The sequence below is a fragment of the Mobula hypostoma genome, chromosome 8 (genome assembly GCF_963921235.1).
Source record: "Mobula hypostoma chromosome 8, sMobHyp1.1, whole genome shotgun sequence".
Taxonomy (NCBI): domain Eukaryota; kingdom Metazoa; phylum Chordata; class Chondrichthyes; order Myliobatiformes; family Myliobatidae; genus Mobula; species Mobula hypostoma.
In genome coordinates, this window is record NC_086104.1 from 30,773,515 (window position 1) to 30,786,466 (window position 12,952).

General features: G+C 39.6%; 1 protein-coding gene across 1 annotated transcript in view; it reads right to left on the reverse strand.

The window, feature by feature from the left end:
* The window catches only part of LOC134350442 (DNA mismatch repair protein Msh2-like), an 82,537-nt gene that overhangs the window by 47,787 nt on the left and 21,798 nt on the right, over positions 1-12,952 (reverse strand). The window contains exon 7 of the mRNA XM_063055637.1: positions 5,238-5,437. Coding sequence (XP_062911707.1) covers positions 5,238-5,437 — 200 coding nt within the window. The remainder of the gene's footprint in view (positions 1-5,237; positions 5,438-12,952) is intronic.

Sequence of the window (12,952 nt, forward strand, 5' to 3'; positions counted from 1 at the left end):
CAGAAGATGGTTTTTCACCTGAATTTTATAAAAAATTTAAAGATTTATTATTTCCTCTTTTTATGGAACTAATACGTCAAGCAGAAAAAATACATAAACTTCCAGAACCTTTTTCAACAGCGATTGTAATAGTATTGCCAAAAAAAGACAGAGACCCTATGAAACCAACATCATACAGGCCTACTTCTTTATTGAATACGGATTATAAAATAATAGCAAAAATTTTATCAAATAGATTATCTAAATATTTACCAAAATTAATACATATGGATCAAACAGGATTTATTAAAAATAGACAATTGGCAGATAATGTAACCCGGCTACTGAGTATAATTCATTTGGCACAAAAAAGGGATGAGTGTAGTAGTAGCTTTGGATGCAGAAAAAGCATTTGATAGATTAGAATGGGATTTTTTATTTAAAGTATTAGAAAAATATGGGTTAGGAACATCTTTTATAAATTGGATTAAAATTTTAAATTCTAACCCTAAAGCTAAAGTAGTGACAAATTCTCAAATTTCAACACCATTCCAGTTAAAAAGGTCAACTAGACAAGGTTGTCCATTATCACCTGCTTTATTTGTACTGGCGATAGAGCCATTAGCAGAACTAATCAGAATTGATCCAGATATTATGGGTTTTAGAGTTAATCAGGAGGAATATAAAATTAATCTTTTTGCCGATGATGTTTTGATCTATTTAACAAACCCACAACATTCGTTACATAAACTATCTTCTAGATTGGATGAATATGGGAAGGTAACAGGTTACAAAATAAATTGGGATAAAAGTGAAATTTTACCTCTTACTAAAGGAGACTATAGTCAATGTCGATTAGTAACCCAATTTAGATGGCTGGTAAATGGTATAAAGTATTTAGGTATAAGACTTGATAATGATGTAAAGAATTTATATAAATTTAATTATTTACCACTGTTGAAAAAAAATTCAAGAAGATTTTGACAGATGGATGATACTACCAATAACATTAGTAGGTAGAGTCAATGTTGTAAAAATGAATATATTTCCTAGATTACAGTATTTGTTTCAAACATTACCAATACAATTGCCACAGAAATTTTTTCAAGAGTTAAATAAATGTGTGAGAAAATTTCTTTGGAAAGATAAAATGTCAAGAATACCATTGGAAAAATTGACATGTAAATTTAGGTTAGGAGGGTTACAACTTCCAAACTTTAAAAACTATTATAAAGCAAATCAACTTAGATTTATTGCATCTTTCTTCGATGATCAAAAACCAGCATGGATTAAAATAGAACTAGATAAGATAGGAGAAAATAGACCTGAAGATTTTATATATAAATGGGAATCTAAATGGATATGGGAAAAGAAAGAATCTCCTATATTAACACACTTGATTGATCTATGGAATAAGATAAATGTTGATAAGGAAACACAGAAATCTCTATTAGCAAGGAGACCTTTGTTTCAAAACAGACTTATTCCTTTTACAATGGACAATCAACTTTTATATAATTGGTACCAAAAAGGGATTAAATTTATAGGAGATTGTTTTGAACAAGGTATATTGATGTCATTTGAACAATTAAAGGATAAATATAAAATATCTAATAATACTTTCTTTTGTTACTTTCAATTAAGGGCTTACTTAAAAGGTAAACTGGGTCAAACAATGTTTTTGCCAAAACCTAATGAAATTGAAATTTTAATTCAAAAAGGGAAAATTTAAAAATTTATTTCTTGTATGTATAATTTGATTCAAGAACAGACAATTAAACAAGGAACCCATAAGTCAAAGCAAAAATGGGAAACAGATTTGAATATTAATATTGATGAAACAAATTGGGCAAGACTCTGTCTTGACAGTATGACAAATACAAATGTTCGACAGATTAGTACAATATAATTTTTTACACCAATTATATATTACACCACAAAAAATAAATAGATTAAATTCAAATCTATCTGATAAATGCTTTCGGTGTAATCAAGAAATTGGTACTTTTTTACATTCTACTTGGTCTTGTTTTAAAATTCAACCCTTTTGGATAAATTTAAGAGTCTTATTGGAACAAATTACTGGAACTCAACTTCCACATAACCCTGTATTATTTCTATTAGGTGATATTGAAGGGATAAAACCGAAACTTAAATTGAATAAATATCAGAAAGAATTTATAAAAATTGCATTGGCAGTAGCTAAGAAGACTATAGCAGTTACTTGGAAATCTGATTCGTATTTAAGTATGGATCATTGGAATAATGAAATGGCTAGTTCTATTCCACTCAAAACAATTACTTATAATTTAAGAGAGAAATATGTAACATTTTTGAATATTTGGCGCCCTTATTTACAAAAGATAGGATGGCATATTTAAGTGCTCCGATAAAGACCTTGGTCCCTTGAGGAAAGTAACGAATAACTACACCAAATTTATTTTGAATCCCATGGAGCATGTGGAAACTTTCCAATACCCAGGCGGTTCTTTTCTTTTTTCTCTCTTTTTAGGTAGGACTATATATATATGGGGGGGGGGAAGAGGGTAGATTTTATCTTTTCATGTATTCTTTTTGAAAACTCAATAAAAATTATATTAAAAAAAATCATCAGCCAGCATACCCAGTAAATTTTAACAAATACACTTTATAGATATTACTAATTCTATGACATTAATATGCATTTGATACAGAGAGGAAAGTAATGGAAAAAAAAGGCGCCAACACTTATCAAAGTCCAAGTTCTTCGCGCGCTACCGTTGGAGCTCAATTCGACGTCAGACGACCACCCGAATTCCGTCGACTCATGGCTCGGGACCACCCTGAGTGATCGACCGGAGCCTCTCCACACGTCCGCGTTCCTCCTCGTCTCTCCTCCGACTCCCCGCCAAAACTCAGTCCACAGTCAAATCATACAGCATGGCATCCGAAAACAAAACGATACATAACCACCCATTGGCTAATAGAACCTTGTTATCTCATTTTAAAGTAAAACAAACTGTTAGCGCAAACTCTCTGCAGCGTTAAAACACAACAAAGCCGCATTCCCCAGATTAACACAACAAAATCACCATTTTAAATGTAACAAAAGAAAGACCCCGTACAATTATTATTCTATTACAGATTTATTGAATATGCCCACAAGAAAATTAATCCCAGGGTTGTGTATTTCCCCAAGACATTTTGCACAATACTGTACATAATTACATGTACTTCGATGAAGATCATTAAAGTTGGTAAAAAGCAGCCTCATAACTGGCAGAGCTGAGAGAGTTCAGAAAGGCAGAGTGCCATACTGGGTTTGCAGCAAATGATGAGTCAACCCACACGAGAATTAATCTGCCAGATGTCATCCTTACTATTCGGTTGCAGATACTCATTTTCTTTATAGTATTGGCAGGGGAAAGTACGGATTGCAATGCAAACTCCCAACTTTACCATGGACTGCCTTCATTATGTTGTTGCTACCACCATCATGCTGAATGGAACAGACATAGAACAGATTTGGATGCTCTAAAATGGGCATCAGTATAAAGGTACAACAGAATGGAGCCTTGGAGCTAAAGCACATCATATTACTATCAAGCCAGAGGAGAAAGACTCAATGGTTCAATGAAGAGTGCAGGAGAACTTTGAAAACAGTGGCCAAGCGTACCTAAAAGCAAGCTGTCAACCTGACAATGCTGCAACCAGTACACATGTACTGAACAGCAAAAACAGCATGCAACAGACAGGACCATGTAATCCCATAACAAATGGATGAGATCGAAGTTCTGTAGTTATTATTGTATGCAATTTGTTGAAGGATATTTAATGAGGAGCCTCCATGGATATTTCCAGCTTCAGCAATGGATCAGGTCAGTAAATGCCAATTACAAAAACTACAAAAATACATAAAGCACTCCAACTGTTCACCATGCTCCAGAACTCCGTAATCATTAGAATCAATTATGCCAGCCTTAGTACATTAATGCAGGAGTTCCCTGAGGCAATCCCTGAACTCACACAGCTTCAGCTGCTTCAGTAATGTCTTATCTTCAACAATAAGGTTAGAAATGAAAATGTTTGCTGATGTTGGCATAGTGTTCAACTTTCGTTTCAACTCTGTATAGATAGGCACCGAATGAGAACTGGTAACATTCATGTCACTATTTCCAACAAAGAATCTAATCACCTATTCTTGAAATTTAATGTCATTACTACCACTTAGACCTAATCATAAACTTCCTGGGGATCATGCTTGACCAGAAACTTAATGGACCAAAGAAATACCGTGACTTCTTTATTATGTATTTGTCATTTGTAAGTGCAAGCATCGTTGTTATGGTCAGCATTTACGGCTCATCCCCAATTGTACTTGAGAACATGCTCTTTTGAGCTGCTGTAGTTCACCTGGTGGAAATACTCTAAAACACTGTAAGACAAAAGGCTCTAGAGGTAATGCGCACTTCATTTGCACTTCTTTCAATCCAGTGTACTGCATTCTGTGGACACAACATTGTTTCGTCTGCACTGGGTAACTGCTTTGCGGAGCACTGCTGTCAGTCTGCAAGGATGTCTCTAAGCTTCTTCTTGCCTGTCAGTTTAAAATCTCTGTTCCACTCTGATCTGTCCGTCTGAAGTCTCCTAAACTGTTAAAGCTCAGCCCAATGTTGCCACTATCTTTATCTAAATGGAACAAGTGACTTGGAATAAAAATGGATACTCAACTGGATCACCTTCACTCACTATCAAATTCTATAACTTCCAGTTTGCATCAGAACTGGTTAGTTCTGCTTTAAGTTATCCATTGAACAGAATTTACTCAGTTTTCCTCTCTATTAGCATGGGCTAACCTACTGAACATTTCTTAGTTCTACACTTTGCAGCTTTTACCTTTGTCTGTCTGTCTGTGTTCTCCCTTTCACTAACTGCCCTTGTTTTGTATTTCTTTGCTCACATCCTTTTTCCTAACTGTTCTCCAACAGGTGACATCATCTAAAGTGCATTCCCGCCAGTGTCACACTATCAGAATTATTCCATAGGTCTTGTATCTCCCCTACCTTCACTGCAACTTAAAACTAATTTTTTTCTTTCCCAGATCTGACAAATGATCTTTGACCTGAAACAGTAACTCAAAGATTCTCTTTTCATAGATACTGTTATGCTTCTCTAAGATTTGAAGATTTACAGCATCTGCAAATTTTTTTTTAATGTTCTATGCAGAATATCATTTTCTTTATGTTGACCATACAAGTACTGTATGTGTTACTTCTTACCTTGATATCTTTCCAACACCTGCACCATATTTGGGAGATGATTGACAGCCTGGTAAATACGATAGCAATCCTGTAGTACCGCTGCCTGACGCTGAAACTTCTTCGCCAAGCGATTGAGGTCAGGAAAACGCCGAAGAAGATCCTCTTGTAAATTCTGTCGAAGCTCTGTATCTTCCACAAAAGCCTCCACCAGGTTAAGCCTTGTCAAAGCAAATGATAGGAAATCATTAGGTATTTGTCCCAATGGATCAGTCTGAATTATTCAAAGTTAATTTCAAATCAGAAACCCACAGAGGGGACAATACAAAATGAAAATACCCTTTTCATCCTCATCATGCAATGCGACACATGGAAGAACTACTGCCCAGCTCAAGATAGTGTCCATTTTTCCAATTTGATCTGCATCTTCATGCAAAAATAGCAAATCCTGGAAAACAGGTCTGACCCAGGTGGGATTTGGAAAGATTTGAAACTCTTGACACATCACCCTTACTATATCAAATTCAGTAGGTACCTGAGAGCTCATAGGTTGCACATCATCTCTGCTTACAGCTTTCATTCCTGGCCAAGAAAGAATGAAAGGTGGATGAAGGACAAAATTAATGGAGACTTAAAATGAACAAATGCCTCATCCCTCAACCTGAAGATGGTCAATTTAAATAAAAAGGCACCACTTTCATTCTGAATTTCTGTTCACAAACTAGGATATTTTTCCAACCTCCGGACGAAGTAGGTGCAAACAATGCTCTCAACTTTTAAATGTGGTCATTATTAGACTGCAAAAGTTAACTTTGTACGTAAGATACAATTAACCTCAGCAATATATCCTATTAATGTCAAGTTTCTTCACGTCCAGATTACAGATAAAACAAGAAACCAGGACGGATAAACTCTTCTCAGGCTTCCAGCCAGGTACAGCTATCAATTATAACCAATGTTTCAATGACAAACTCTGCCAGCTTCTCCAGGGATGATGCCTGGGCATGTCTAGTCTGGTGGTATTTACACCCTTGTGGTCCGTCCCTCTTGATTGGATGAGGACTAACCAATCAGGTTTCTACTCTCTCACCTTGTGTACAATCGAATTCCAGTGAGACCTTTGTCTTTTAAAAAATGCTTTCCCTCTCATTTTACTTCAGTGGCTTCCTTTACCAGGTGACCCCAAAAGCCATTAGCGCGGCACAGTAGTTTCGTGCTGAAGTCAATCCTGTGGCCATTGTGAATGTAAGGTTCTGCTATCACCGATTTTGCCAGGTAACTCAATGGATACACCTTCCTGTGCTGCTTGATGTGGGTTTCCACCATGTGTCCTGCCTGGAAACACCAGCCATTCTGAGCCCCAGTTCATTTGTGACACGCATGAACTGGGGCTTGAGCTTCCTTACGGGTTTTTGGATGGTATTAATCCAACCTTTCTTCAGAATCCTGGCAATCTTTCTAGAAACTGTGGAAACAGGCGGTAGCAACAGCCTCCTCCTCGTTGTTAGGTTTCCTGGTTTTTCTGTCAGCCCTTTCAAGGGCCTGATCGATTTCTTTCACCTTGTAGCCATTCTGTAGGAATGCTGTGCATAATCGTCTTATTTTCTTGAGGAGACTCTCTGGATCCAAAATAGATTTCACACAGTTAATCAAACAGAGAGAACTGCTCTACGTTGGGATTGAAATAAAACTGGAGGAAAAGAATTTTAACAAAGACAAAGGTCTCGCTCTAAATAAGAACTGGATTGTAAACAAGGTGGGAGAGCAGGAAACTGATTGGATGACTAACCAATCATGAGGGACGGACTGCGGGGATATAACTAGACATGCCCAGGCATCATCCCTAAAGATGGCATTGAAATGTCAATTATAACCGATACCTAGAAGCCAGAGAAGAGTTTATTTGTCATATATGCCGGGAAAGTACTACATACTTTTTCAAGAAACCAGGATTCTAACTCCAAATTATTTTCTAGTGCTACCCCAAGAGAAAGATTATTTGTGATGCACCACATTCATAAAGCGTCTTTAGTATTACTGCACATGTACATTGCAGAGAAGATGGTAGAAAGGACAAACAGCACAAAGGGTGAGATTCTGTCAAATGGGTTAATGAGACAGTTAAAGTGTGATTTCAGTTTGCATTATGTGTTGCTAATAGCAGGGCTGTGGAACATGCACAGCAAGTCCGGTTGTAATAGTGGGGAGAGAAACAGTCAGTATCACAGATGGATGGCTTCCAGCAGGAATTGCCAGCCCTAATACAGACAAGGAAAACAAATGAGTTAATGTTGATAAATTTTATAGCATATTTGTAGGCTGCACTATGCCTGTATGACTGCAAATTGTCCTTCAAGTTTGTTGTAACTTTGCAGGTGACCACAGATAGAAAGGTCAGAGTGGGAAGGGATGTTAAATCTGTGTTTGCACATTATAAAAGTTCCTGCTCCTGATATTTCAACATACAGGTCTTTCCTAGCTTATGAGTACCTGACTTATGTACAACCTTGTACACATGAATAACAAGCAACACACATAAAAGTTGCTGGTGAACGCAGCAGGCCAGGCAGCATCTCTAGGACGAGGTGCAGTCGACGTTTCAGGCCGAGACCCTTCGTCAGGACTAACTGAAGGAAGAGTGAGTAAGGGATTTGAAAGTTGAAGGGGGAGGGAGAGATCCAAAATGATAGGAGAAGACAGGAGGGGGAGGGATGGAGCCAAGAGCTGGACAGGTGATAGGCAAAAGGGATATGAGAGGATCATGGGACAGGAGGTCCGGGAAGAAAGACAAGGGGGGGAGGACCCAGAGGATGGGCAAGGGGTATATTCAGAGGGACAGAGGGAGAAAAAGGAGAGTGAGAGAAAGAATGTGTGTATAAAAATAAGTAACAGATGGGGTACGAGGGGGAGGTGGGGCATTAGCGGAAGTTAGAGAAGTCGATGTTCATGCCATCAGGTTGGAGGCTACCCAGACGGAATATAAGGTGTTGTTCCTCCAACCTGAGTGTGGCTTCATCTTTACAGTAGAGGAGGCCGTGGATAGACATGTCAGAATGGGAATGGGATGTGGAATTAAAATGTGTGGCCACTGGGAGATCCTGCTTTCTCTGGCAGACAGAGCATAGGTGTTCGGCAAAGCGGTCTCCCAGTCTGCGTCGGGTCTCGCCAATATATAAAAGGCCACATCGGGAGCACCGGACCCCAGCCGACTCACAGGTGAAGTGTTGCCTCACCTGGAAGGACTGTTTGGGGCCCTGAATGGTGGTAAGGGAGGAAGTGTAAGGGCATGTGTAGCACTTGTTCCGCTTACACGGATAAGTGCCAGGAGGGAGATCAGTGGGGACGGATGGGGGGGACGAATGGACAAGGGAGTCGCGTAGGGAGCGATCCCTGAGGAATGCACCTACGCTCTGTCCGCTAGAGAAAGCAGGATCTTCCAGTGGCCACACATTTTATCAGTATCAGTATTAAAGTGGAATAAAGGGAATTACAGAGATGTGAGAGAGGAATGGCCAAAGTTGATTGGAAGGGGACACTAGCAGAGATGACAGCAAAGCAACAATGGCTGCAGTTTCTGGAAACAATTTGGAAGGTGTAGGACAGATACATTCCAAAGTAGTAGTAGTATTCTAAAGGGAGGATGAGGCAACTGTGGCTGACATAGGAAGTCAGAGAGGACATACAACATAGCAAAAATTAGTTTGTAGTTGGAGGATTGGGAAGCTTTTAAAAACCAGAGACAACTGAAAAGTAACATCAGAAAAGACAAAATATGAAGGTAAACTAGCCAGTAATATAAAAGAGGATACAAAAAGTTTTTTTTCCAGGTATATAAAGAGTAAAAGAGAGTCGAGGGTGAATATCAGACCACTGGAAAATGATGCTAGAGATAGCAATAGGGGACAAACTTAATAAGAATTTTCCTTCAGTCTTCACTGTGGAAGACTCCTTGCCAGAAATTCAGGGGTAGAAGTGAGTTTAGTTGCTACTATTGATGAGAAAGTGCTTGGGAAGCTGAAAGATCTGAAGGTAGATAAGTCACCTGAACCATATGATGTACGCCCCAGAGTTCTGAAAGAGGAGGCTGAAGAGATTGTGGAGGAATTAGTAGTGGTTTTTCAAGAATTACTAGATTTTGGAATGGTTCTGGATTGCAAATGTCACTCTACTCTTTAAGAATAGAGAGAGGCAGAAAAAGGAAATTATAGGCGAGTTAGCCTGACTTCAGTGATTGGGAAGATGTTGGAGACTATTACTAAGGATGAGATTTTGCAGGCATGATAAAATAGGCATAAATCAGCATGGTTTTCTTAAGGGGAAATCTTGCCTGACAACTGTGCTGGAATTCTTTGATGAAATAGTAAGCAGGTTAGACAAATTAGAGTCAGTGGATGTTGTTTACTTGGATTTTCTAAAGGATTTTAACATGGTGCTGCAAAATGAGGCTTAACAGTTGAGAGCCCATGTTATTTTAGGAAAGATACTAGCATGGATAGAAGATTTGCTAACTGGCGGGAGGCAAAGTGGGAATAAAGGGAGCCTTGTCTGGTTGGCTGCCAGTGACTAATGATGTTGCATAGGGGTCGGTGTTGAGACCACTTCTTTTCACGTTATATGTCAATGACCAAGTCAAAGATAGATGGAAAGGCAGGTAACGTTGAGGAAATAGGGAACAACAGAAGGACTGAGACAGATTACGGGAATGGACAAAAAAAACAGATGCAATATAGTGTAGGTAAGTGTATAGTCATGCCCTTTGGTAGAAGAAATAATTTTCTTAGCAGGTAGAAAAAATTCAAAAATAAGATGTGCAGAGGGACTTGGGAGTCCGCATGCAGGATTTCCTAAAGGTTAATTTGCAGGTTGAGTTGATGCTAAGGAATGTAAATGCAATGTTACCATTCACTTTGAGAGGACTTTAATAGAAAATGATGTAATACTGAGGCTTTATAAAGCATTGGTCGGACCACACTTGAGAGTATTGACAGCAGTTTTGGACTACTTATCTAAAAGATATGTTGGCATTGTAGGAGGTTGGGAAGGAAGTTGGGGAGAATAGTTCAAAATCAGAATCAGGGTTAATATCACTGGCAGATATTGTGAAATATGTTGTTTTGCAGCAGCAGTATATTGCAATACATATTAAAAGAATAAATTACAATATATATTTCTTACTGTAATGATATACATAAATTTAGTAGCGCAAAAAGAGAGCAAAAATAAAAGTAAGGTAGTGTAAATGGGTTTACTGTCCTTTCAGAAATCTGATGGCAGTGGGGAAGAAGCAGTTCCTGAAATATTGAGTATATGTCTTCAGGCTCCTGTATCTCCTCCTTGATGGCAGCAATAACAGGGCATGTCCTGAGTCACGTGGTTCTTAATGATGGATGCTGCTTTTTTGAGCCATCGCCTTTTGAAGATGTCCTTGATACTAAGGAGATTAGTGCCCATAATGGAGCTAAGCTTGCAACTTTCTGCAGCTTTTCCAAAATTATGCAGTGACCTCTCCATACCAGACGGTGATGCAACCAGTTAGAATGTTCTCCATGGTACATTTGTAGAAATTTGCGATGGTCTTTGGCGACATACCAAATCTCCTCAAACTCTTAATGAAATATAGCAGTTATTGTGCCTTCTTTGTAATTGCATCAATATGTTGGTCCCAAGATAGATATTCAGAGATGTTGACACTCAGAAACTTGAAACTGCTCACCCTTTGCACTTCTGATCCCTCAATGAGGACTGGTGTGTTCTCTCAACTTCCCCTTCTTGAAGTCCACAATCAATTTCTTGGTCATACTGACGTTGAGTGCAAGTTTGTTGTTGTGACACAACTCAGCCAGCTGATCGGTCTCACTCCCGTATACTCGCTCGTCACCATGTGAAATTTCATCAATGTTTGTGTCATCGTCAAATATATAGATGGCTTTTCAAGTGTGCTAAGCATTAGTATACACGTAGAGAAAGTAGAGCAGTGGGCTAAACACGCATCCCTGAGATGTGCCTGTATTGATTATCAGCTGGAGATGTTATTTCCAATCTGCATTGATGGTTGTCTCCCGATGAAGTCAAGGATCCAGTGTAGAGGCAGGTACATTGTCCCAGGTTTTGGAGCTTGCTGATAAGTACTGAGGTTATGATGGAGTTGAATGCTGAGCTGTAATCAATGAACAGCCAAGTGTAGGTATTGCTATTGTGCAGGTGATCCAAGGCTGAGTGGAGAACCAGTAAGATTGCATCCACTGTAGCCCTCCTATGGCGACAGGAAAATTGCAGCAGATCCAGGTCCTTGTTAAGGCAGGAGTTGATTCTGGCCATGACCAACATCTCAAAGCACTTCATCACAGTAGATGAAAGTCATTGAGGCAGCTCACCCTGCACTTCCTGGGTACTGGTATAACTGTTACCTTTTTGAAACAGGTTGAAACCTCCAACTACTTTGACCTTGAACACTCCGCGCCAGTTGGTTGACACAGGCTTTCGGTGCTTTAATCGGTACATCTTGACACCTTGAAAGGGTTCACCCTCATGAAATATATTCTGATGTAGGCATCTGAGACAGAGATTACAGAGTGGTCACCAGATACATAGCCATAGTCATACTTTATTAATCCTGGGGGAAATTGGTTTTTGTTACAGTTGCTCCATAAATAATAAATAGTAATAGAACCATAAATAGTTAAATAGTAATATGTAAATTACGCCAGTAAATTATGAAATAAGTCCAGGACCAGCCTATTGGCTCAGGATGTCTGACCCACCAAGGGAGGAGTTGTAAAGTTTGATGGCCATAGGCAGGAATGACTTCTTATGACGCTCAGTGCTGCATCTCGGTGGAATGAGTCTCTGGCTGAATGTACTCCTGTGCCCAACCAGTACATTATGTAGTGGATGGCAGACACTGACCAAGATGGCATGCAAGTTAGGCAGCATCCCCTTTTCAAACACCACCGTCAGAGAGTCCAGTTCCATCCCTACATCACTGGCCTTACGAATGAGTTTGTTGATTCTGTTGGTGTCTGCCACCCTCAGCCTGCTGCCCCAACACACAACAGCAAACATGATAGCACTGGCCACCACAGACTCGTAGAACATCTTCAGTATCGTCCGGCAGACGTTAAAGGACCTCAGTCTCCTCAGGAAATAGAGACGGCTCTGATCCTTCTTGTAGACAGCCTCAGTGTTCTTTGACCAGTCCAGTTTATTGTCAATTCGTATCCCCAGGTATTTGCAATCCTCCACCATGTCCACACTGACCCCCTGGATGGAAACAGGGGTCACTGGTACCTTAGCTCTCCTCAGGACTACCACCAGCTCCTTAGTCTTTTTCACATTAAGCTGCAGATAATTCTGCTCACACCAAGTGACAAAGTTTCCTACTGTAGACCTGTACTCAGCCTCATCTCCCTTGCTGATGCATCCAACTATGGCAGAGTCATCAGAAAACTTCTGAAGATGACAAGACTCTGTGCAGTAGTTGAAGTCTGAGGTGTAACTGGTGAAGAGAAAGGGAGACAAGACAGTCCTCTGTGGAACCCCAGTGCTGCTGATCACTCTGTCGGACACACAGTGTGGCAAGCACACGTACTGTGGTCTGCCAGTCAGGTAATCAAGAATCCATGACACCAGGGAAGCATCCACCTGCATCACTGTCAGCTTCTCCCCCAGCAGAGCAGGGCGGATGGTGTTGAACGCACTGGAGAAGTCAAAAAACATGACCCTCACAGTGCTCGCTG